The following is a 25,478-nucleotide window of genomic DNA, read 5'->3' on the forward strand; positions in this document are numbered from 1 at the left end:
TCTGCCCTGTTTGTGATGCAACCGTCCAAAGCTGCACGTTTCAGTAGCTAGCTTCTGTAAGAAGTGAGTGGGGTACAAATACCCTTCAGACACAGACATTTTTGGAGTATCCAAGAAATGCGAATTCAGTGTTACCTTCCCTCCTCAGCCCCGAAGGTTTTCAGTTCTGTTTCTCCCAGCAGCATGTCTTAACCACTAAGATTGCAAGCTAGGCCAGGTTTGTAGGCACTTTTGAGGTGGCATTTTTGCAAAAATCACAGGGCAAAAGGAGGGAGCTTCACCTTGTAGTCTATTTATTCCAGAAGGGGGGAGGGGATGGGGATTGGTTTCATTTATTCACAGGTAGCTCTAGCTGTAGTTGTAGGCAAGCTTGACAGGAGAACTCTAAGCAGAACTTGTTCAAGTATCAGTAGAGATAAGGCAGGGATTTTGCATGTGTGTGTTGCGGGAGGGAGCTGTTTCCTTCCTCCCCTACCTCTTGGCCTCCACCCTGCAAACTGCTTTTGTGGATGTAAGTGTCTGAATTTTTGCCTCAGTACTGTTTATGATGCTTATCTTAAATGTTAGCTTATGGTGAAAATAGGTTTTTATACACAGTGCTCTATAAACAGTCAGCCCCTTCCATGAGGATAGATGATGTTTTTCTTCCATAAAGGTGTGTATATGTAAGTGAGAACACTGTAACTGTTAAAGAAATGACTTTATTAAAGGTCAGCGTTTGGACTTATTTACTTTCAGCAAAACAAACAATAAAATCAATGAAATCATATGTCACAAATAAATAAAAACCAATAAAACTAGGTGTGGAAGTTTCAGCTTATAGGGAAAGTAATTGTCACCTTCAAGGAGACTTTCAGCCATGGGACCCATAACTTCTTAGTGCACTTGGAATAGAAGAAATATGCATCGTACCATCATTTAGAATCAATTCTTTGCTTTAAAATCCATAGGGGAATGTTGGCTAGAAACTACAAGCAGCTCAGTTAGTTAACTAGCCCAGTAAGAGGTCTAGTCACAGGTGACTGGGCGAAATAACTGGGTCTGTAAGGTTATTGTATGTACTAAGCCTTTTGGGAAGGAGGCTGGCTTTATCTCCTGCAATTTGAATTGAGCAGCTCCAAAGGTATTCCTGTAACTTTTTGCTTTACATTGTTGCTGAGAGAGGAAGCTGTCTGCTTTTGTGGGTGCCTTTAGCTTTCAAGTAAATGATTTGTATTTAAGATTCTTATAGAAATTACACTTCTTTCTTCCGAAAAGGTTTATTTTTAAATCTGCAATTGTTCTTGGTCTTAAATGTTTCCAATGAGTTTCATCACATAACATAGATCTCCAGTGAAAAAGGAATTGCAAGTAGTGAAGGTTATTGTACGGACAGTAAAGGTCAGCTGATTGTCTCTTACAAAATACTTTGAAGTAGAATGTTTAACAAGTGAAGATCGTGCTGTTCAAACTTCTTAAAAAAAAAAAAAGGGGGGGGTAGAAAATCATAAATTTAAGAGTTCGGTGATATTTGATAACTGGATTGAACAGTTTCTGGACAACAGAACTCTTGGCTCTATCATGATATTTGTGTTGTAGAAAAATATTCTGTTGCAAAATGCACTTATTTACATACCCTCTGTGCTTACCTCTTGTTTGTATTTTGCACCCCTAGATATTCAAGAATTTAAAGATGGTACTTAATTTCTCTTCTGTTTGATACCTGTTTTTCATTAATAATGCTCATAAATATTTTTTATCTTACAGATTCTGAAGGTGTTTGAGCTCTGAATACTTGGAAGCTCACCATACATAGAAATGTCTGGCTCATACGATGATTCCGTCGGAGTAGAAGTTTCTAGTGATAGCTTCTGGGAGGTAATCTGAGTATTTTATTCACAGTATTTTGATTTTATATCTTTACACTTATTACAGATTTTTTTTGCACATTATAAATTGTGAAGAGAACTGCAATATAAGATGTCAGTAGTTACTGTGATCTACAGAAATAGCCTTCAGGGTAAAAGTGATGTTTTAGATTTTGTCCCAGTTCTGTCAAGGCTTTTTAACCGGCACAGACTTGATCATCCATTTTGGTAGGATGTGCAATTCGGAATTGAACCTTTGTCATTTTTTATCCCTGAAGAGGGGTGGGTCGAGAGTTTTTAAAATTTCCAGTGGAATTGAATGAACAATGCTAAATCTAAAGTAACTGGTAAAAGGCTATTGTAAGTGTACATAGCTTGAAATTAAAGCTACTGTGTGAGTTTACTGTATCTGCTATTTGTGTCTGTGCAATAATAAACTTATTTGAGAGAAGTTATCTTATATTTATCTCAGTGTAAGAGCGTTCATGCAGAAGGATAATACAAAGCACATTGCAAGATCACATTAATTTGTGCTGCCCAAGTCTGAAGAAGACTTTCAGATGTTATGGTAGCTTGATTAAGGTTAATTAAAAGAGGACAAACTTCATAAAGCATTTATCAAAAGTTAATTGCAACAAACAAGTGTTTGACACAGCCAATACCAACCTAATTGAAGGTCAAAATGTAGTCTAGGTGACCCATATTTAGTGGGGCAAATTTCTATTATGTGACTGGGAGCTCTTGAGTTTATTTATAGCAAACATAGAAATGGCTGGGGGGAAAAATGTCTGAACAGTTCTGTTACCGGAGATAGCGAAGTCAGACAGGTCATGGAAACCAACCTAACATTATCATGTTTCCTTTTAAATTAAAACTTTTCTAAACCACCTACAACCTGTGGTGGTATGGGAGGGGGGAGGGTGTGTATTGCATTTTGATGCAAATTTCCCATTATTTCTCAATACAACATCTAAAAAGCCCATGTAATGCCAGTGAAGTTTCTTTTTTTTGAGTAGACAACCATCATTTATTGGGAGACTTATTTACTGTTATGTTAAAAATGACTATTTGTTCTCTTTCTAAAAAGGTGGTTTCAAACTTACTGGATTCAAAGTCTCATAAATCCTTTTGTTGTAGGGGTACTCTGTAGTATGACTGCAGAGAGGGTGTGGGATCTCTCTTTAGAGGTGTCCAAAACTCAACTGGATGTAGTCCTGAGCTACCTGATCTATCAGATGTGCTTTGAGCAGAGGGTTGGGCTAAGTGATCTCCAGAGGTTCCATCTAACCTGAATTAGTCTGTGTCTTTGTGACTTCATGCTGAGGAAACCTTTTGAGCCAGCTTCCTTGGTAGAAATATTTCAAAGAAATATGGAGGTGCTCAGGAAAAAAGAATACTGGACTTTTCTGGTTGTTGTGAGTTGGCTATCCTGTAGTTGCCAGGAGAACGTAACTTCTGACTCGCTATTTCATACAAAACTGTTGTGTTCCGTTAAGTAACCAGGTCTCAAAGCACAGAAGATGAATGAATGGGAATTCTGTGAAGTAATATGATGTCTTGGTCAGAAGTGATCTTGAATCTTTAATATTAAAGGAATATAGATGCTTAGAAATAGCAATTAGCCTAAGTTAGGACCTCTACAAAGCATAGCTCAAATGTATTTGAAAATTACTACAGATGGGTTAAGAGCATTATTAATGTTAATGCTATTAGTGGCTTATTTTATATCATAAACACTATCTAAATATATTACTTTGGTCTCTTCTATTTATTCCTTCTAAAAGGTCACAACTGCAGTCTGTTTTGCAAGCAATTTCAATAGGCTAATGTGTAATGCATGAGTATTTCTTGGCGTATCCTTAGATAAGAAAGTTAAACTTTAGTATTGCAATTGGTTTCTTTCCTTTATGATTAATTCATTGCTCTGTTCTTCCTCTTTTTTAATATAACTGCAAAGGTTATGTTATGTTAAAATGGTCAAGAGGAAAAAAAATCAGATTGAATAGTTAACTTTTTTCTGAAATTGAGTGCATCAGGCTGAAAAAGTAGTATGTTCTGAGAGCTAACAAATATTACAGAATCACAGAATCGTCTAGGTTGGAAGAGACCTCCAAGATCACCTAGTCCAACCTCTGACCTAACACTAACAAGTCCTCCACTAAACCGTATCACTAAGTTCAACATCTAAACGTCTTTTAAAGACCTCCAGGGATGGTGACTCAGCCACTTCCCTAGGCAGCCCATTCCAATGCCTAACAACCCTTTCAGTAAAGAAGTTCTTCCTAATATCCAACCTAAACCTCCCCTGGTGCAACTTTAGCCCATTCCCCCTCATCCTGTCACCAGGCACGTGGGAGAATAGACTAACCCCCACCTCACTACAGCCTCCTTTAAGGTACCTATAGAGAGCAATGAGGTCACCCCTGAGCCTCCTCTTCTACAGGCTGAACAAGCCCAGCTCCCCCAGCCGCTCCTCGTAAGACTTGTTCTCCAGACCCCTCACCAGCTTCGTTGCCCTTCTCTGGACTCTCTCGAGCACCTCCATGTCCTTCTTGTAACGAGGGGCCCAAAACTGAACACAGTACTGGAGGTGCGGCCTCACCAGAGCCGAGTACAGGGGGACGATCACTTCCCTAGACCTGCTGGCCACACTGCTTCTTATACAAGCCAGGATGCTGTTGGCCTTCTTGGCCACCTGAGTACACTGCTGGCTCATATTCAGCCGACTATCAACCAATACTCCCAGGCCTTCTGTGCCAGGCAGCTTTCCAACCACTCATCTCCCAGCCTTGTAGCACTGCTTGGGGTTGTTGTGCCCCAGGTGGAGGACCCGGCACTTGGCCTTGTTGAGCTTCATACAGTTGACCTCAGCCCATCGGTCCAGCCTACCCAGATCCTCCTGCAGAGCCTTCCTACCCTCGAGCAGATCAACACACGCACCTAACTTGGTGTCATCTGCAAACTTACTGAGGGTGCACTCGATCCCATCATCCAGATCATCGATAAAGATATTAAAGAGGACTGGCCCCAGTACTGAGCCCTGGGGGACTCCACTAGTGACCAGCCTCCAACTGGATTTAACTCCATTCACCACAGCTCTTTGGGCCCGGCTATCCAGCCAGTTTTTAACCCAACGAAGCGTATGCCAGTCCAAGCCATGAGCAGCCAGTTTCTTGAGGAGAATGTTGTGGGAAATGGTATCAAAAGCCTTACTGAAATCAAGGTAGACCACATCCACAGCCTTTCCCTCATCCACTAAGCGTGTCACTTTGTCATAGAAGGAGATCAGGTTCATCAAGCAGGAACTGCCTTTCATAAACCCATGCTGACTGGGTCTGATCGCCTGGTTGCCCTGCAAGTGCTCTGCGATGACACTCAAGACAATCTGCTCCATGAGCTTCCCTGGCACTGAGGTCAAACTAACAGGCCTATAGTTCCCCGGGTCTACCCTCCGGCCCTTCTTGTAGATGGGTGTCACGTTTGCTAGCCGCCAGTCGACTGGGACCTCCCCTGATAGCCAGGACTGCTGATAAATGATGGAAAGCGGCTTGGCCAGCTCCTCCACCAGTTCTCTCAGTACCCTCGGGTGGATCCCATCCGGCACCATCGACTTTCATACATCCAAGTGCTGTAGCAGGTCGCTAACCGTTTCCTTGTGGATAGTGAGGGCCACATCCTGCTCCCCATGCCCTTCCACCAGTTCAGGGTACTGGGTATCCAGAGAACAACTGGTTCTAAAGTCTAAAGACTGAGGCAAAGAAGGCATTAAGCACCTCAGCCTTTTCCTCATCTTTTGTAACTAAGTTTCCCCCCGCATCCAGTAAAGGATAGAGATTCTCCTTAGTCCTCCTTTTTGTGTTGATGTATTTGTAAAAACACTTTTTGTTATCTTTAATGGCAGTAGCCAGATTGAGCTCCAGATGAGCTTTCACCTTTCTAATTTTGTCCCTGCACAGCCTCGCAACATCCTTACAGTCCTCGTGAGTGGCCCGTCCTCTTTTCCAAAGATTATAAACCCTCTTTTTTCTCCTAAGCTCGAGCCACGACTCTCTGTTCAGCCAGGCTGGTCTTCTTCCGCGCCGGCTCGTCTTTGGGCGCGTGGGGACAGACAGCTCCTGAGCCCTTAAGATTTCCTTCTTGAAGAGTGCCCAGCCTTCCTGGACTCCTCTGCCCTTCAGAACAGCCTCCCAAGGGACTCTGCCAACCAGTGTCCTGAACAGCTCAAAGTCAGCCCTCCGGAAGTCCAATATAGCGGTTTTACTGGTTCCCTTCCTGACTTCGCCAAGAATAGAGAACTCTACCATTTCGTGGTCACTCTGCCCAAGACAGCTCCCGACCACCACATCTCCCACCAGTCCGTCACTGTTTGTGAACAGAAGGTCTAGCGAGGCACCTCCCCTGGTAGGCTCTCTAACCAGCTGTGTCAGGAAGCTATCTTCCACGCTCTCCAGAAACCTCCTAGACTGCTTTCTCTGGGCTGTATTGTGCTTCCAGGATATGTCTGGGAAGTTTAAGTCCCCCATGAGAACAAGCATTGACGATTTCACAACTTCTGCCAGCTGCCTGTAGAACTCCTCATCCTGGTTCGGCGGTCTGTAACAGACCCCCACCAGGATGCTTGCCTTGTTGGCCTTCCTGCTGATCCTAACCCATAGGGACTCAACCTTATCATTCCCAGCCTCAAGTTCCACAACATCAAAACACTCTCTAATATAGAGAGCCACACCACCACCCCTTCTGTGCTGCCTGTCCCTTCTGAAGAGCCTATAGCCGGACATTGCAGCACTCTAGTCATGAGAGTGGTCCCACCACGTTTCCATGATGGCAACCAAGTCATAGCCTGCCTGCTGCACGATGGCTTCCAGCTCCTCTTGTTTGTTACCCATGCTGCGTGCATTAGTGTAGATGCACTTCAGTTGGGCCATTGCCTTCTCCCCCGGAAGAATAGCTCTATTGACTAGAACAAGTAGGCAATTTTTTCAAAGAGGAAAGATGCATTCTTTCTCATAGTAAGCTTTTGGCAGTTTAGGAAAAAAGTGTGTATGTGGATAATTTTCATGGTTTCTGGAGTTTTGAGTATTGAATTATGCAGGAAAGCATTATTTGCCTATTCCTCTGCTTTATGCTGTTAAACTTAAGGCTTTGTCCTAAGAATCTAGGTCTGACAAGTTTGGTTTTGGCTACAAACGCTGATATATTTATTTTTAAAAGATGGTTGTGTTCTTATTACGGATGTAAAGGCTTTGTCATTATTTTTGCAAAGTGACTAAAGGTTTGAAATGTCAATGTGTTGAAACTAAGTGGTATCTGAGGGATTTTTTTTTGAAACATGAAGGAGGCGATTAAAGTTTTACAGTTGGTTAGTGCTTGAAATATCACCACTGATGGTGTTTTAGTTTTTCTTAAAGCAAAGCAGAAAACAATGTTTTTGTTGTTGCACAGCAGGTTGTCATAAAATGCTATATGTGTAGCTGAAAGCACATAGTAGTTGTGCCTAAATGTCCATGTAACTATGTGGAGGATTGAAAATGTGTGATATGACATCCCTGGCATTCTGCAGAAATGGAGTTTTTATGGATACACTTAAGATACTTTGAACTAACTGTGAAAAAGAGTGCTTTAATTATAAATAATGTGATAAATCATTTTGTAGTAATGATTAGTAATACTATTAGTAATACTTAGTAATACTAAGCTATTAACAGGAAGGACTGACATGGTAGCAAATCTTGACCTTCATGTGTTCTATGTGTGATGAATTTAAAGTCAGTGTAGTTTGAGAGAATAAACATATTTTTTGATACCTTCCAAGTCAGTTATTTTATTTCTGAAAATTGCAACTTTGAATTCCAGTCTTAGTTTTTCTTCAGCTGGTTAAATAAACTGCTCTGGTCAATGCTTTTTGTCTGACTTGATTAGAAAAGATGCAGTGTCTCTGGAATGGTAACCTCAGTACTTCATGCTTCATAACAAGGATTACCGAGTTCTTAATCCTTTTGGAAGTTGTATCATTAATGCGGACTTGTCATGTGCACCCTATTTCACCAGAAATAAATTTTTAAGGTGTTTGACATGACAGTTTTTTTCATCTGTTTTTGAAGACTTAGCCTGCAGTTTAAGTCACCCTGCTGTGTTTTACTGCCACAGCTGGAAGCAGCACATGTATTTAAACCTGGCCATGGCACAGAAGAGACAGACATGGGGATCTTTGTTCCCTCGTACTCCAAAACATCTCAAATTTATTTACCTTTGGAGTGTGCTGCAAAACGCTTCTTTTTCTTGAAAGACACATAGGAAAAAATGAGGTGGCAAGGTGTGGGACATACCGTAAGAACTTACTGTGAAAGCCATGTTTTTGCTTGTTGTGTATCTTGGAAACTCAACCACTTTCATTTCTTGAATGTTGATATTCTGTTGAGCTGATAAGAATTATGCTTATTGAAATGTTGGTAAACCGCTTTCATGGTTTTTGGCATTGCCTTTGACAGAAATTTCATGCAATGTAGTCTTTAGGAAATAACACTTTTTGTTCTTAATCAGTTTTCTGGATCTAAGTGTTTGGTTTCTTTAATTTTTGCAATATAAGAACAGATGGTATAACTGAAAAAAATTGGCTTTCAGAAATAGCTTTCTGTATCATGAATTAGAAATAGCAGCTTTCACAATTAAATTGAGGAAACTTTTATTGGTTAGCTAAACTTTCAGCCTGGGTTTTTGTTTCCTGGCAGGAGAAGGATCTGGTCTATTGAAAAGGACCCGCACCCTCCCAACCCCCCCGCCTAATTCTTCCAAGTGTTCAACAGATAAAAGTATTTTAGGAGGCAGAATTTTGTACGTACTTGCACGTAAGCTTGCTTAGAGAGCAAGGAATTGCAAAATAATAAGGAAAAGATTCTCTGAGAGATAATTGAGAGGTATTTGCCACAGAATGATTTCATCAAAGTTCCAGTTCTAGTAATGCCTGGTATTACTTAAGAAATGGAAACCTCATTTTCATTCTTTCTGACAAGTTTCAGTGTACCTTGATGTATTTGGCTGAACTCATGGTGCTCTGGGTACAGAAATTTTAACACGGAGGAATCTTGTTGATACGCTTCAAGAAGAAATTCCTTCATCTGTCTTACTTAGCTTAAAGAGTAGCATGCTTTGGATAATTAAAGGTTACTGCTGATGGCAGTAAATTAAAGCTTACTGCTGATGGCAGCAACTTTTCCAAGGGAAAGTGGGGAATTTGGAACCCAGCGTTCAATTTGAAACCCTTTAGATTTTTTTCCACCTGTCATATGGACTCTCAGCATTTGCATGGCTGTTATAAGTACATCTCAGTTTGTCATAATCATTTATACCACTTCCTTGCATCCAATCAATATATTGTGAGAAATAAACTAGCATGTTCCAACATGCTAAGTTGTTTTAGTAAGACACAAGAAACAGACAACCCTATTGGTCTTGTTCTACTCAAGCAGCATTACAATCTACATGAAAGAATTTGTTATAATAAATGGAATGCTAATTTTATGATGCATTTTGTTAATCAAGCCCCAGCCTTATGCCTTCTTATCACTGTTGTGGTCATATTAAAAGAAGAATGCCTTGAGCAAGTTGAGACCAATGTTATTATTCACTTGAATACCCATGAAGGTTAGAAAAGTGATGAATAAGCATTTCTAGAGATCAAAGTAGAAGTGTATGCATATCTTGCAAGGTAAGGCATCTAAAAGTACAGCTACAGCCTGTAGAAATCATTATTTTTAATGATACACAGGTTCTTCGTTGACAGTGCCACCTATACCCAAGGTACGAGTCCTTATTCTTATTTTCTGCTAGCATCAACAATATGGAAGACCTCTCCATTTATTGCAGGGTTGTTTATCTGTGCTGGGAAAACATGTACTAGTCTAGACAAAAACGGGCATTCTAAACAACTGCTGAAAGAGTGTCTGGCATTAGCTCTAGAAACTCAGGCCTATGGTGAATTCCCTTGGAGGACAGGACCTGGTGTGCATTTTGAGGTGCTAAGCACGTCACTTCCATAGCAGTCTGAAGTGTATGTTTGTTTGTTTCGAGATAGCCACTAGCAAGGAAAGACTTTCCACTGTTTCAGAAAGGAGAAGTTGGTCCCCAATATAGTATGGGTGGGTCAAATTTGGCCACCATGTGCATTCTTGTTGGTGTCTCCTCCTCTCCTGTCCTCCAAAAAAAAAAAAAAAGGAAGAAAAAAGCCCCAAACACTGTGTAGCAGACAGCTGATCCCTCTGACAAACTGCATTATAAACAGCCTGCTGAGATGGTCTTGGTCCTGCTGGTTTGGGTGTTCTTGATGTCTCTGCTTTGTGTCTACTGCTGTCAGCCAGCGTCTATGTGAATTATTTCTGGAGGGGGTGCACATGCTAGATGCACAGGAGAATTTAAGAGGGAGGAGCCCTGCCACACACACACACACACACACACACCCCCCAGAAAAAAAAAACAAACACACACACAAAAAAAAAAAACACAAAAAAACAACTAACTTCTCTGGAATGTTAAAAAGATGTTTTGATGTTGAGGGATTTCAGTTACTTGTTACTGAACACTTCTACTGTAGGAGACACTTCTGTTTTGCTCTTCTGTTTTAAAAACACTTGAACTCTATAACAGTAGATTGCTGTCATATCTTCTATATGCATTTTTTTTCCTTCTAGCATGGAGTAACATAGTGTTTTCCATTTATATTGCCAGCTATTTGCTTACTGATACTGTGAGCTCTTAAGCTCACAGATATCTAAAGTCAGTAGCCTTTAAGATCTTAAAGAGCTTAAGAGCTTCCTCAGATTTTTTTTTCTTGCGTCCAGTGATGAATTTACATTGGTAAACTTTCAAAACTTACATACACAAAGATAGAGCTTATATAGGTACTCAAGCTATGTATGTGCTAGTTATGCACCAAGATCATTCTGTTTATGTGCAAAAACCATTTTGAATCCACACAGAGGTTCAAGGCAGACATGACAATCTTGTACAAAGTTTCAAAATGTGCCTTTAATCTCTGTTTTGTGTGTTCATTTTGAGGAAGAATATATGCTATGGCATTGAGTATTATAAAAGTTAATAGTGGTTGAAGTGTTTGAAAACTTCCTGATTTATACTCGTGGCATTGAGTATTATAAAAGTTAATAGTGGTTGAAGTGTTTGAAAACTTCCTGATTTATACTCGTGGTTGACAGGAATGTTGGAAATAGTGTGTCCCCATACTGACCATTGGTAGGTGTGGGTTTGACTAAGCCTTCAAAGCTCGTTATCGTGCATTTCTTGCCTCTGAATTTTTGCTAGTAAAACCAACCAACCATCAACACCAACCAAACACAAAACAAACACGAAAACAAAAACAAAACAACTTATTATATGCTATGGTGACTTCAGAGGTAAGGAAATTGATTTTCTTTCAAATGGTTCCAGTTTATAAAGGCTGACTAGTTATGGGATAAGCTAGGCAAGTCTGGAAGAAGAGCTAACATCAAATCTTACTTCAGGCATTTGAAACTCCTATAGTAGTGGTTATAGCAATTACTGTAATAAGCTGGAATTAATTGACTGGAATTTAGCAATAGCTGAATGTTTGCCACTTTCTGTGTTGCTGACAAATTAAAATACCCTTATTTTTCATTTTTTTCATTCAGTGTACCAGAAAAACCTACTAAGTGTGTTTAACTCTTGGTGCAATTTTATCCTGGTCTATGGATATGCTTTAAAAATAAAAACACCACCACATACAACACCACAAAGTCTATTAGTTGTGGTAAAGGTGCCTAAATAATTTAACACAGAGGGAGAGTCATGAGTGCTGTGAAATTGTAAAATACTGAGGCTGTAAGCTCTTAAATATTCCCCCATTTGTCATATCAGTACCAGTGGTTGGCTACATTAGTACCTGGGTGGTCATAAAAGGAAAGGTGACTGCACTGCTAGCTGTACGATGCTAAATGTCTGATCACTGCGTGTTCTTTCTCTGGCTGTGGCAGATTCTCAAAATCTTAGCTTTGAGAGAAGATTTGAGATGACTTTGAGTGCTGTGATCGTATCTGAGAGGAAATATCACAGTGAGAAGGAATATTTTCTACCTAAGCAGAATGAAGATCTGAAGGCATTTGCAGTGTCTGTAAGAGATGACGTGGGGCACAAAATAGAATCACCTGGATTTTATTAGTAGCAAAGCTTGGAGTATTATTTGTAGTGGAAAAGGGGAAACTGGTAGCTAACTGAATTTATGAAAGAAAGAGAACCAAAATTTTAGTATGTTAAATAACGGTTTTTAAATGCCTGCTTGAGGACGTTGGTTTAAAGTCAATGAAAACTTATTTAGTGACTAGGAATCAGGGTCTGAGAAGCAAGTTTTGCCTTGTAAATATTTCTCTAAAGAGGGAGGGAATAAACTAGGGAGATTAGCTGATGCTTCATATGTTTTAAATATTAATAAATCACTAGGTTTTAAAAATGTGAAATGACAAGTATATAACTTACATTCTGTGTCATGAGACAATTTACAGAAAAATGTTGTGTTTCCAAAACTAGCTAACCTCATGGGGCATGGAATTTGAATAGGATGCCTTAACGTGATTTATGTAGTAGTAGTTTGAACATTTGGGGTTTGGTTTGAAAATATTAATATAGAAGGCCTTCTTTGAAGTACAAGATTATTCTCTAGTATCATAGGCCTTGTTTTAAACTGTGGTGCTAGTTCCTTCAGTCCTCCTCAGGTGAAGTGGTGGTGTGGGTGAAGCATCTCTGGTCTGCATGCAGCTCTTTCAAAGTGGCCTCATGCGACAAAAGGCTGAGTAGTGAGTGGCCTGTGATAGGTAAACTGAATTCATTTCTCTGTATGCTGCCTGAAATTTGGCAACTGTTGTATATTACCATGTGGTTAGAATTTGCTCAGACAACTCAAAATGAAAACATTAAAAATACCATGGAGCAGCCAGAAGCAGCAGCATTTAAAATGCTAATTTAGAAGTGAAAATTTATGACAAGGAATGTTCCTGCTAGAGACATAAATCCCTGGGCATGTAGCAAGACACAAATTAATGCTACTATAAGGCTTTCAGTAGTTCTGCCAAATTAGTGTAACCTGTTTTAAGTCTGCTTGGGTGTCAACCTACATCTGGAGTCATTTTAAGCAGATAAATGATTTGTCCATCCTATCACAAACACTATAGAAAGTAGTATTTGAGGTAGTTAAGTTTCTAAATGCTTTGATTACACATGTATACGATATTTGTTAGTGTATGGTATTAGTCTGAAACTACTTATTTCTCAGTTGCTGTTTCCCCTGAAAATAAGAGGTTACTTTTCATACATTCTTGTTAATAGATTAAATGTGTTTCGATACTGTCTGATGATTTTGATACCAGCTTCTTTGTGATGCTGGTAGCTTGTTGTCTTCAACTGTATTACAATTTAAGTCTTCACCCTCCTGCTCCCTTCTCCCTCTCCCACCCCCAAAAGGAGAGAGTACTTTTTGACAGGATTAAGACAAATCAATGACTGCTAACTAACACTTTCCTTAGATGCTACCAAAGTTTCTTTGGTCTGTTGAAATGGCTGTAGTCCAAAAAATGCCTGAATGAATGCTTTGAGGCCAGTGTCTAAAGGAATTGTTGTCCTGTGGTTGATTGCTTTGGGATTTTTTCATTTATTTTTTTTTTTGCAGCTCTGACAAGGCATCTTGACAATATATTTGTGGCATAAAGTATGTCTGCATTTATTGGCATAGTCACTGATAAAGCCCCACTTATTTTTCCAGCATTTAATATAGTTTTTCTTCTTTTAAGAATATTAGAATTTTCTCCTGTGTACTTCAAGGAGCTTTTCTGAAGTGGATGGCTTGCATGTACATCTGCTGACAAAATTATTCATAAATGTGAACCTGAAAGTTGGATGTGTTCCTGTATTTAAGATGCGAATAGGATGTGATTCGAATGTGAAAACGACAAACACACTTTAAGTGTTTGAATGGTTGACCTACTACCTTACTGCTAATCTATATTTTTTCAGTCTGGTGGTTAGGGCTGATAAGAAATTGACTGTAATATTTAATAGGCTGTGCAAATTCTTACCTGAGGTTTTTATGTCTTGTTTAATGTTTACAAAAGCCAACCTGAATGACCTTGAAATCAGTGGAAATATAACCTTGTCCTCAGTGTCAGGCTTTTTTTCCCATAACCTAGATTGAGGATATCTTGTTGGTATACACACGAATGAATGGGTGTTCATTTATATAATGAATGTTCATTATATATTGTACATTTTCCTCCATATCCATATGTCTTTGTTGCTTGTACATTGAACACCTATGTGCTTTCTCTCTCTAAAAGTTTCTTGTTAATGGTAGGTCTGGGAACTCCAAGTCACTGCTACCAGCATTGAGACCACATGGAAGCCTACTGTAGAATTTAGAACTACTTGCTACCTAGCTCATTGGCACTGAAGCACAGCTGTAATGCAGGGCACATCTGATCTCTCCTGTATATGCAGCATAGTGTATATATGCACACATAAAACACAGTGGATGTGTTTTTCAGTACTACATTATTGGAAAACAAAAGCGCTAATGTTTGATAAAGATTTTATGATACTCCGTTGCATGTCTCTACAGTTTTATTAATCTTTTAAAATTAAGCAGAATATAAAATTAAGTTATTAGATACTCAGCAATAAGCATAGAAGAGGGAAATAATGTATTTAAGTATCTTGATTATCTAAAACACTGCCAAGCAATAATAATGCAGAACAATTGCTTAATGACTATTGTAACGACTACCCATAATTACATTGCAGAACTAATAACATGTAGCTTCTTTTGTAATGCCATTGTTGCATTGCTGACTGAACTGTCCAGTGAATAGCTAGCTTTCACTTTTAGTAAATTTTTTTTTCAGGATAACTTGTGGCTTTTGTGGTGGTCTTGCAAGGGGCTTCCAGCATCTTTTGGGCAGATTATTTTTCAACTTGTCTTCAGTATCTTATCCAAAGCAGTTAGGTTTTAAGATTAATTGAAAGTACTGTATGCTGTAATTGATGAATTCCTGCTAGATTATCTTATTTGTAGGTAACAGTATGTGTGTTAATTAGAGATTTATCTTGCTTTCAGATGTTTCAAGCAGGAATTGCTAAATGTTTGTCTCTTTATAGGTTGGAAATTACAAGCGCACAGTAAAACGAATTGATGATGGTCACAGACTTTGCAATGATCTCATGAATTGTATTCATGAACGGGCACGAATAGAGAAGGGCTATGCTCAGCAACTTACAGAATGGGCAAAAAGATGGAAACAGCTTGTGGAAAAAGGTAATACATTCTAATTTTGAATTCTGAAATCTTAAATGAAAAAAGTTTCTGAATGTTTTGGTAAGTGCAAAGTAGAAATTTGTAGCCTCTAATGGAGCCTTTTCAAAAGGCTCAGTAGCATAACAAATGAATCTTTCCAAGATTAAGCTTTTCTGGATTAAAAACAAAACAACAGCAAAAAGACAAAAACCCTGCTCCTTTTCTAGTTTGCTTATTTCTTACTGAAGCAGATGAATCTTGCTTCCAGTGTTGAGATATCCGAATAGATTTGTTTTTAAAGTAGTAGCTGTTTCTAGGTAAATAATGGTAGAGAACTCTGAAAAGTTGTCTGCATAATAAGTTGTTGTTGGGAGAAAGTAATAGAAGAGATAAGTATTGTTTTAATGGAAGGCTAATCTGATACCATTTTAATTATTCTGAATTAGTTTGTCTTTTTCTGGTTATCCATACTTCAAAAAGTATGTTGAGAAATTGAAGGCAGCTCAAAGAGGAGCTAATAGGTGTAATACTGAGAATCATAGTATAGGGGAATGCAGGCCAGGCTAAATGAATATTATTTATTCTGAAGTAAAAACTTGTAATATTCTAATATAATTTTGTCTGAACTAGATCCCTTTTCTAGATTTACATCAATATCTAGGAATTACTGTTTTGAAGTGAATATAAGTCAATAGCTCCAGGTAGTTTCTTGGGAATATAAGTTCCATGTGGGTGATGGTTACTGAGAATGACACTTTCTGTTGTGTTTAGGCCCACAGTATGGAACAGTAGAAAGGGCTTGGTGTGCTTTTATGTCAGAAGCTGAAAAAGTGAGTGAACTACATCTAGAAGTAAAAGGTTCACTGATGAATGAAGACTTTGAAAAAATCAAGAACTGGCAGAAGGAAGCCTTTCATAAGCAAATGATGGGAGGATTTAAGGAAACCAAAGAAGCAGAAGATGGATTTAGGAAAGCTCAGAAACCCTGGGCAAAAAAGCTGAAAGAGGTACAGCAGTAGATTATGTATTAGATATCCTGTGTTACAATATATTAACGTCTCAAATCTTTATAAGGGAGTAAGCTCCCTGTTCTCTCTGCTGGACCCTCCTTTCTCAAAAAGATCTCTTGTTTTCTGTCCTCTTCTGAAAATAAATATTTTCTTTTGGTCTCTCTTAATCTAATCTTGGTGACTTCAGTGAAAATCTGGAAAAAGTGGAATTTAAGTTATAATTTTAACAATATCTGATCATGTGCGTTGAGAAGTTGCAAATTGCTCGAAGAAATGAGCAAGGGAAAAATGTGGGTTTTCTCCTTGTCATGCAACAACATTATTCTTAAATAACAGGTTTGTAGAAGAAGGGGAGCGCAGGAGTACATGGGCATGAGGAAAAAAGTTCTATTTGGGACTTTTTGTAAACCTTTTCTTGAGTATTTCTTCACTTCTCTAAGCTTGTATGAGTGACATTTCTTGTATGGTGAAAGAATGTTGATTGCTAAGTACTACAGTTTCCTTCTATTGATTCTTGTGTAGTGTTCATTCTTTGGCCTAAATGAAAAGTTTCCCGAAAACAAAAAAACATCCTGAAACAAAACCTCCCACTTTCTTCATTGCAACATGATTATTGTTTTATAAAGTGTTCGAGATGCAGAGATTGAAATCTTCTTTTTAGGTGGAAGCTGCAAAGAAAGCATACCATGCGGCCTGTAAAGAGGAGAAACTGGCTATATCCAGAGAGACAAATAGCAAAGCTGATCCAGCACTAAATCCTGAACAACTTAAGAAATTACAAGACAAAGTGGAGAGAAGCAAACAAGATGTACTAAAGGTATATTTAATCTATAGCTTGTGCATATCTAAGCTTTTTTTCTCCTGAATGTGCTGCGAACCACAGTGCAGCACACTTTCAGTTATGATCCTATACCAATATTTAAGAGTTTTCTCCCATGTGTCATTGATAAGTTCTTCTGTAAAGAATGGATAATACATTACCTCTGTTTCACATAAGTACTTTGAGTAGGGAAGGAAGTATAACTCCTGGATTTTCACTGTGTTATTCTACTTATTTACTGATGAGGATTGGGTTATTTCATTTGAGAGGCTGTGAAGATAGATGCTTATAGCTTGATGACATCTGAAATTGTTGTTGGTCTTGACTGCAGGATAATTTTTTTTTTGAAGAAAGTAAGCTGATATAATCCATTTAAATAAAAGTAAATACACTTGTGGGAATGCTTTTCCATTGCCCAGTTTGGCTTATCTCTCTAGCAGGCTTCTGCCTAGAGCTTTGTCCTATGTGACTCTTGACTTTTTTAAAAAAAAAAAAAAGCTTTTCCCTTTGAGATGCTGCTCTGTGATCTGGAAGGCTGATGTTATGTTGGGTGGGATCTTTTAATTCATGTTTCTGGACTGTTGCTGTGAATTAGTGTAAAGTTTGAGGTTCAGTTTAATAGAGCTCACAGGGTATGTGATTTTATGTTCACAGGGATGTATACAACGGTATTCTCTTCATACCTCTCAGTGTACTATGTAAATTGCTGAAGGGGAAATGCTAACATTCTGAATTTGTTTGGAGATCTTTAAATAAGACCTGTAACTTGAAAAATTGCGTGCTCTGTTGTACTCTGTACCTCCTTTGTTTTTTATCTTTAGTGTTACATTAACGTTTGTCATGGTTTCTTTTGAAAAGCCAGAGAGGAGGCCTAGAACTCTGTTGTAATTGTTTTGTAATTTTGTTAGATAATTCTCATTGGGATCCAACACAGATTGTGGTTATAAAAAGAGAATGCAGTTTGGGATCTTCTAGTCTAGGCCTTGTCCATTACTATATTGAGTCTTGCAGGATGGTAATAAAAATATTGCTAATTAATTTCTTTTTTCCCTCTTTCCCTCCCTCCCCAGACAAAAGAAAAGTATGAAAAATCACTTAAAGAATTAGATAGTGCGACACCTCAGTATATGGAAAACATGGAGCAGGTATTTGAACAGTGTCAGCAGTTTGAGGAAAAACGCTTACGTTTCTTTCGAGAAGTGTTACTGGAAGTTCAAAAACATCTTGACTTGTCTAATATTGCAAGGTAAAACTGTGTAAGACCTTAAAATTAACACTAATGAGCAAAAAATATTCTATACATCAAGTAGATAAGTTTAAAACCTGAATTGTTTCTACTTTTGTTGCTTCAATTTGCTTATAGTGTAAGTGGACCTTCTTTGTTTTGTCCACGATCAGACTTGCATCTATCCCTAGCATTTGCTAGTCTTATTTAACTTTATTAGATGAACTGGTAAGTCCTCATCCTTGATGTATTTTCATAATCGAATGTGTGCCAATGTGAAAGGATTCAGAGCTTAAAAAAAGTGGATCGAAGGTTGGGAAAGGAGAGTTTTGTTGTGTTATGTCTTGAATGTGTATTGGAGAACAAACTAGATTTTATTAGTGTAATATGTAAAATTAGTGTAGCATGAGTTTCCTAATGAAAACACATCTACTGTTAAAATGCTAGAGCTCAGTCTAAAGTAATACAGGAAATACGTTAACTTGTAGAAGTGTTAAAGATCCGTTGGCTGACCATCACTGAACTTAATTTCAAAGTCAGCTTTTTATACTGTAGTATGTGTAAAGCATGCCTTGTACTTTATTTTCTGCCTGGACCTTCCTCCCTGAATTCCAAGAGATCTAAACTTCTGCTACGGTACTCAAACCAGAGCTCAGAGCTCATGAAGTTTATTTTGTCAGACCATGTAGCATGTAATCAACTGTTACAGGCCACTCTGATACAAAAATACTTATCTGTCAGCAAGACAGCAGTTATAATGATTTTGTGTTGTCTTGCATTTGAGAGGTGAGTTGCTGGAGTACTTGCAGCAAATGTTGCAACAGTAGTGGAATTTACATCCCACTTGTAATAGCAATTCTTGTGTAGTCTAAGTTGGCATTTAATTTAAAAGGAAAAAACTGTACTCTTGGCTAGCTGCTTATTTCTACTCTGTCTTCTAGTGGTGACAGAACTCATATCGTAGTCCATCCAATGGGAATTAATGAGCTGGTCAAGGTAACCTAGGGCAGAAAGAATCTGGTTTGTTCTGAATGATATTCTAATCAGTGTTTTAAGTTGACTTGGTATGCAGCCCCGCAAATGTTAGTGCTGGCACAAAGAAAGGGGTGATATAGGGGCAAGAATATATATACCTAGCAATAGGTAAGGGCAAGATCATTTATTTTAGCATTATTATCATTTTGGTTTGCTTCAAAGTTCTTACTGTTGAAGGCAGTTTCTTTTTCTCCTTTGAGAGAAGATAGTTAGGATTGTCATCCATTTGAATTCAGTTTAATTGGATTGAAACAAACTACAGATCAGAAATAAATGAGAAGTGATTAACTTAAAAAGGCAGGGTGGGGAAAATTACAGAAGGTGAGCAAGTGGACAGGCAGTGGTTTTCCTTTTAAGGTACTTGGGAGATTTGGGTGTGGTGTCTTACAGTAAGTTAGTAAGGTGAAAACAAGGAAAGGAACTATTAGGATAAAACTAGAGAAAAAACAACCATAACTGTTTATTTTGCTATCTTGGTCTCTTTGCGTATAAAGAGATAAAAAGTGTAGAATAAACTCCTAGAAGGAGGTTTGTGTTTTAACTTTAAGACAGACTAATAAAGCTGAAGAGCACAGTCCAGAAAGTAGTCCTGTCCTGTTTTCTGTGACTGTAGATGTCCAGTTAGTTGTTGATTTGGGTTAACTGATGGCTAGTGAGTCATTCAAACAAACAAATTCCCTTTCAAAATGCATGTCTCTCCATTGCTTAAATACATTCAAAGAAGCTCCACTGTAGTCAAAGATACTGCATACATGTTAAAGCAGTCAAAATATAGAAATTTACAAGTTTGGTAATACATTTTAAGAAATATTTTGACTTCTTGACAATGTAGCACTAATGAATTCTAAGTCTAGATTTTGTGTGACTTGACCTGGAAGGATTTCCATAAATTCCCTCTAGCTTGAGGATAGACTGCTAATTTTGTGTCATATTTAAGCATTGTAGATGTTGTGTTAAGACCTCTTTATACTGTGTGGGTTCCATATTGCACCATATTGGTCCTTTTGTTTCAAAAAAATAAAATAAAAAGGGTGAGGCGAGTTGTATATGTAGTCATAGCCTGTAGAGCAAATATATCACATGCATGGTTTAGTATCAAAATTGTATCTGTAACGTGGCTTCTATTCTATAAATAATTTATAGTTACAAGAATTCAGTTTAACAAAGAACAATTAGACTAAAAGATGGGTAGAAGTAGCAAGGTTCCTTTTTATAGTGTTTGATATTTCAAGTAAATAGTATAATTAAAATCAGAGTACCTAAAACAGTAAAAGCCATTAGCAGGTATAAAAAATAGACGCTTTCTTATGCGTTATTAAAACGCATTTAACTCTGCTTCAGGTTTGATACTTTTATTTTCATAATGAATCATAATTCTAATTGAATTAAGAACTGAGTTTCACAGAATGTAAATGTAGCACAGAAACAGTTTCTACTGTTGTGTAGACAAGCCTTTAAATTCAAGAAACTTCAAGATTGACATTTGATGTTTCGATACATTCCTACTTAAATCTTACTGACAGCTAATTAAGTTGCTTTACAAAACAGTAGTAATACTTAAATCTTGCAAATAAGGATTTTCTTTCAGTGAACTTTTAGCAAGTTTACTTGTTAGACTGTTCCTTTTTTACAGGCAGTTAATAGCTTGTCCTACAGAGCTTTTAAAATGTCTTGCTGTAATTTTTTTCAATACTGTTGTGAACTTTGAACTTTTTTTATTTTATATGGTTAGAGGATTCACTGTGTTTCTAAATGGTGTACTAAATTTGAAGACAAATTTGTTTTGCAGTTACAAAAATATCTACCGTGAACTGGAACAGAACATCAAAACAGCAGATGCTGTTGAAGACTTGCGGTGGTTTAGAGCTAATCAAGGTCCAGGGATGTCAATGAATTGGCCTCAGTTTGAGGTAAGATCAGAGTAATGAAAGCCCAGACTTATGTCTGGTTTTTATGTCCTTGCTTTTTGTCACACTCCTTTCTGGTGAAACTCTTAGATTCAGATTTACAGCAGTGAATTTTGTTGTTTTTACAAGCCCTAACAATTTTTCTTTTCTTTATTTCCATTGGAGTCCTCACAGCCTCCACTTTTGGAGGTGATTGTATCAAATACCTGTTTAAAGAGAAAAGGGTGAAAAACAGATATTTTTTTTTTTTGGAAGCTGAAGTCATTAGTAACCCATGTTTTAGTTGCTGTACCTTTGACATCTGTATATGTGATTCTCCCTTCATACTGTCACACTTCAATTTTGAATCTTGTTATCACTTAATGGTCAAGTAGGCAGCAAAGGCTATTGAAATAGTTTAAATACTTCAGTTCTGAAAACTTTGAAGCCTTTAATTATTTTTTCCAATACCATTATAAAAAAAAAAAAGTTCCACCTTGCACCAGTTAGTTATTTTATTGCTGAATACCATTTGCAGAAGAAATAAAGCTTTTGAGGAATGTTTTGCTAACTCAACTTAGGAGAAACAAGTATCAAAATGTATCAGTGCAGATTATACTAGTGGAGTATTGAAAGGCTGGAATTGGAATGAATTTCTGAGAAGAATCACGGGGTTAATTGAAATAATTTCTGGGCATTAAGTTAATGGAGTGGAAACCTCAGTTATGGAGTATAAAGTATTCCCTTTTTAATGTAATGGAAAATATCACTTTTAAACATTGAATAACTTCAGATTTGAAGGTTTGGGGAAGAAAACTCATACCAGTACTGAAGAATTTCTTTGCCTGAAGCACTGAACTACAGTTATTTCTGTGTGGGGAAATACCATGCTTTCTCACAAACGTTGTAATTAGCACATGAAATTCTGTTGTTACTATTTTTCTAATCAAGTGTTTTTTCATTTACATGCTACAAGGATGAAGTAAGTAAAACAAAGTCATGATCAAATGTGAAATTGCATTATAAACTGCAAATATACTTAGGTCAATAATCTTTAAATTGCGGTGACTCAGAAATCGAATACGTATTTGTATGAGGTTAAAATAATAAGGTGCCTTTGAAAAGTTGGTCAGAAATCACTTAAGACTGACCATGCTACATGTATAAACCAGTAACAGCATCTCGCAAAATCTTTATTTTTTCTTAATATTTCACAGGTTATTTTTTGCATTGCAAATATCTCCTGACACTTTTTTGAAACTTATTAAGGCTTCTGAATATGAAACATGTCTAAGTGTAGGATGTTTACTTGTGTCCAGTTAGTTCTCTGGTGCCTGTTTTATGTTGGTGTGCAGCCTAGTTTGACTTGAATGGTATAAGTTGTGTTCAGATCTCATCGTGCCTGTCCATTTGCCTTCTGAAACTTGTGAATGTTTGAGAACATCAAGGAGAGGATGCTTAACAAATGACATCACAAATTTTGTCAACAGTTGTGTTGATTTGAGCCTTGACTTTTTTTGGATGGCTTTTAAGGACAATAAATTTACTAGATCTAGAGTGCAGTACCTTAAGTATTTGTTCACATTTCAGGGACAAGAGAAGTTATATGCAATGACTTTAAAAATAAGCTCCTTCATAGGTCAGTCCTGGAGCACTTCTTGAGAAGTAAATCTGTGACGTAAAGTAGATTGTAATGCTTTTTAAAATTAAATGTGAGGTTTACCTTTTAAAGCCAGATGTCTTGGCATTATTTGAAACAGTAAATGCTCTTGGTACCACTTTGAAAGAGCTGCACTGACCAATTCCTTAGACTTCTCCAGTTGTCTGTCAGATGTCTGGTATTTTAAGTCTTTTCAAGGTGTTCAGAATGTTAAGCAGGGAAGTACAGGTCACTCTGGTATTTGTGAGTAGCACAGGTATCCTAGCATTGCTAGGATGGATGAGAACTATTATAGAACCATTTAGAGTGACTTATCCTTACAATAACTATTTGTACAGCCGTATGTATTAATGTATGTTCCATAACTCAGTCTGAAAAATTAAATATGATAATTACTTGTTCAATTAAGTTTCTCAATCACTTTTTGCATTCATTGTTAGGAGTGGTCTGCAGATCTGAATCGCACTCTCAGTAGAAGAGAAAAGAAGAAGGCTTCTGATGGAGTGACTCTGACTGGTATTAATCAGACAGGAGATCAAGTTTCCCAGCCTAACAAACATAGCAGGTATTTTTTTTCATGCCTAAAAAGACTAAACAGAAAGGACTGTTTAAGATGATAAGCTACACAGGATCAAAAAGCCAGTGTACAACTAAACATTACTCACCTGTGAGCATTTTTAAAACAGCTTTCTGCAGCTCACAAAATATTTTGGGAATTATTCTCTATTTTACATTTCTCTTTCCACTGTGAATTATAAGAAACCAAATTACATGAGTAACTGAACTCTGTAGTTAATCTGGGAGTTAGTCTGTTGCTATTTTCCCATCTCTAGAAATGACATTTTACTTTGAAATCTTAGTCTAAAAAAGGTGTAGTCGCTTCACAATTCTGGATGTCATTAATACATGACTGTTAACATCAGCTTCCTCAGAAAGTAATGAAACTGGATAGAAAAATAGCACTGCCTTTTATTGCAGGCAGTAAGAAAAAGAAATTGTGGTCCACAACAGAAATTCTAGTTCTGGAGGAATGTATCATATGTGAGACTTACAGAACTTTCTTGGATCTTTCACTACACTTGATGGATGGTGGTTTTTTTTGTTCTTTGTTTTTTGGCTGGAGAAGGGGCCTGCTAAGAAACTACTTAGTGGGACACCAGTGACAGTGTGTTTACTCTTAAACAGATAGGGTCACCATAATGCTCTTTCTTTTCCAAATTAGCAGTCTTAGTGTCCAGAGTAACACAGTGCAGTCAGTACAATCAAGTTACAATCCCTTTGAAGATGAAGAAGATACTGCGAGTACTGTCAGTGAAAAGGAGGACAATAAGATCAAAAAGTTGGTGAAATGTTGTTTTTTTAATTGTTTCCACACTTGCACTTTCTCTATCCAGGGTTTTCAATTTTTGGTTTCTGTAATGCTATGCTAGTTGGTGCATGAAGTCCTTTTAAGAGGTTGTGTAAGCACAACACTGTAACTTAACTTGTTTTTCCTAAGAGATGCCACATCTGTTGCCTTGATCTTCTTTGGTTTGAAACTACTGGGGTTATTGGCAGTTCCTAACAGAACTACTGTTGCTTTTTTCCTTCCTTTACCAGTCCTATAAAATGTTGAAGTTGATGGGTTTTTCTAATGAAAGTACTTTGCTTTCTGGAGCTTTACTGCTGTGTTCTCTTGCTGAACAAGTCGTCTTTTATGATTGCTTTCTTTTTGTTTAGGACTTTCTCAAACAGCTGCCTGTTGCTTCAGTATGCCTACCTAGGGATATCATATTACTGTCTTAAATGGCATGTGCATGCTCAACATCGAACACTTTTTAAACAATCCAATTGTTGCTCTATAACGAAGCTTTTATATTGGCAATTGCAACATACAAAAAGTTAAAAGCTACTGTAGGGGTCCATAGAGATATGGGAGATTCTACAAAGCAACTTAAATACCTAATTGTTCTCATCTAATATCTGAACAGCTTTTACTTTTCTAGAATAAATAACCCCGTGGATTCTACAAGTTTCTTGTTAGAGAAGTTCTTGGAGTTTATGGGAAAATTGTCCTTCACTTTTTTCCTTTTCCCTTTTTTTAACTTTTAAAATGCATTGTAAGAATGTGGCTTTACTTCTTATTTTTGATTAAGGCATTGCCAGCTAAAGGTAGAGAAGATAGAAATAAAGTTTCAGAACAGGGCTTTATAGAGAAGTTTAAGCTTAACTAGGGGAACTGATATCTTGTGGTATTTCTAATCTCTTAATCAAGGGCAGAAAAAGTAACTTAAAAATTGTTTTTAGTGTTAGCAGCTATGAAAAAAACCAAAGCTACCCCACAGATTGGTCCGATGAAGAGTCCAACAATCCTTTCTCTTCCACTGATGCAAATGGAGACACCAATCCATTTGATGAAGATACTTCTCCTGCAATGGAAGTGAGAGTGCGTGCCCTCTATGACTATGAGGGCCAAGAGCAAGATGAACTCAGCTTTAAAGCTGGTAAGTGTGCAGCATTTGCTTAAAGCATTTCAAAAGAAGAAATGGGACAAATAAGGAGTTTTTCTCTTCAGCATTTATTTTCTGAAGTCACTTGTCTCTCTGAATGTACAACTTCACTTACAGGATCCTATCTAACCCCCACTCTTCCTGATAGCGCTTCTTGGTATCCTGTATTTGGAAGTACTGAATTCTAATCTGTTTGGAAGGTA

The 25,478-nt window shown here is 37.6% G+C and overlaps 1 protein-coding gene across 12 annotated transcripts in view; it reads left to right on the top strand.

Moving 5' to 3' along the window:
• Positions 1 to 25,478, top strand: part of PACSIN2 (protein kinase C and casein kinase substrate in neurons 2) — a 58,923-nt gene that overhangs the window by 27,492 nt on the left and 5,953 nt on the right. For 7 of the 12 annotated variants that reach the window (XM_035540930.2, XM_035540936.2, XM_035540935.2 and 4 more), the window contains 9 exons: positions 1,747 to 1,857; positions 15,015 to 15,171; positions 15,922 to 16,157; positions 16,822 to 16,977; positions 18,051 to 18,226; positions 21,030 to 21,150; positions 23,227 to 23,351; positions 24,009 to 24,125; positions 25,073 to 25,269. In XM_035540930.2, the coding sequence (XP_035396823.1) occupies positions 1,798 to 1,857; positions 15,015 to 15,171; positions 15,922 to 16,157; positions 16,822 to 16,977; positions 18,051 to 18,226; positions 21,030 to 21,150; positions 23,227 to 23,351; positions 24,009 to 24,125; positions 25,073 to 25,269 (1,345 nt within the window). In that variant the 5' untranslated portion in view covers positions 1,747 to 1,797. The remainder of the gene's footprint in view (positions 1 to 1,746; positions 1,858 to 15,014; positions 15,172 to 15,921; positions 16,158 to 16,821; positions 16,978 to 18,050; positions 18,227 to 21,029; positions 21,151 to 23,226; positions 23,352 to 24,008; positions 24,126 to 25,072; positions 25,270 to 25,478) is intronic. The other 5 variants (XM_035540940.2, XM_050712261.1, XM_035540941.2 and 2 more) reach the window with 2 other exon arrangements.

This window comes from Cygnus atratus, chromosome 1 (assembly GCF_013377495.2).
Source record: "Cygnus atratus isolate AKBS03 ecotype Queensland, Australia chromosome 1, CAtr_DNAZoo_HiC_assembly, whole genome shotgun sequence".
NCBI lineage: Eukaryota > Metazoa > Chordata > Aves > Anseriformes > Anatidae > Cygnus > Cygnus atratus.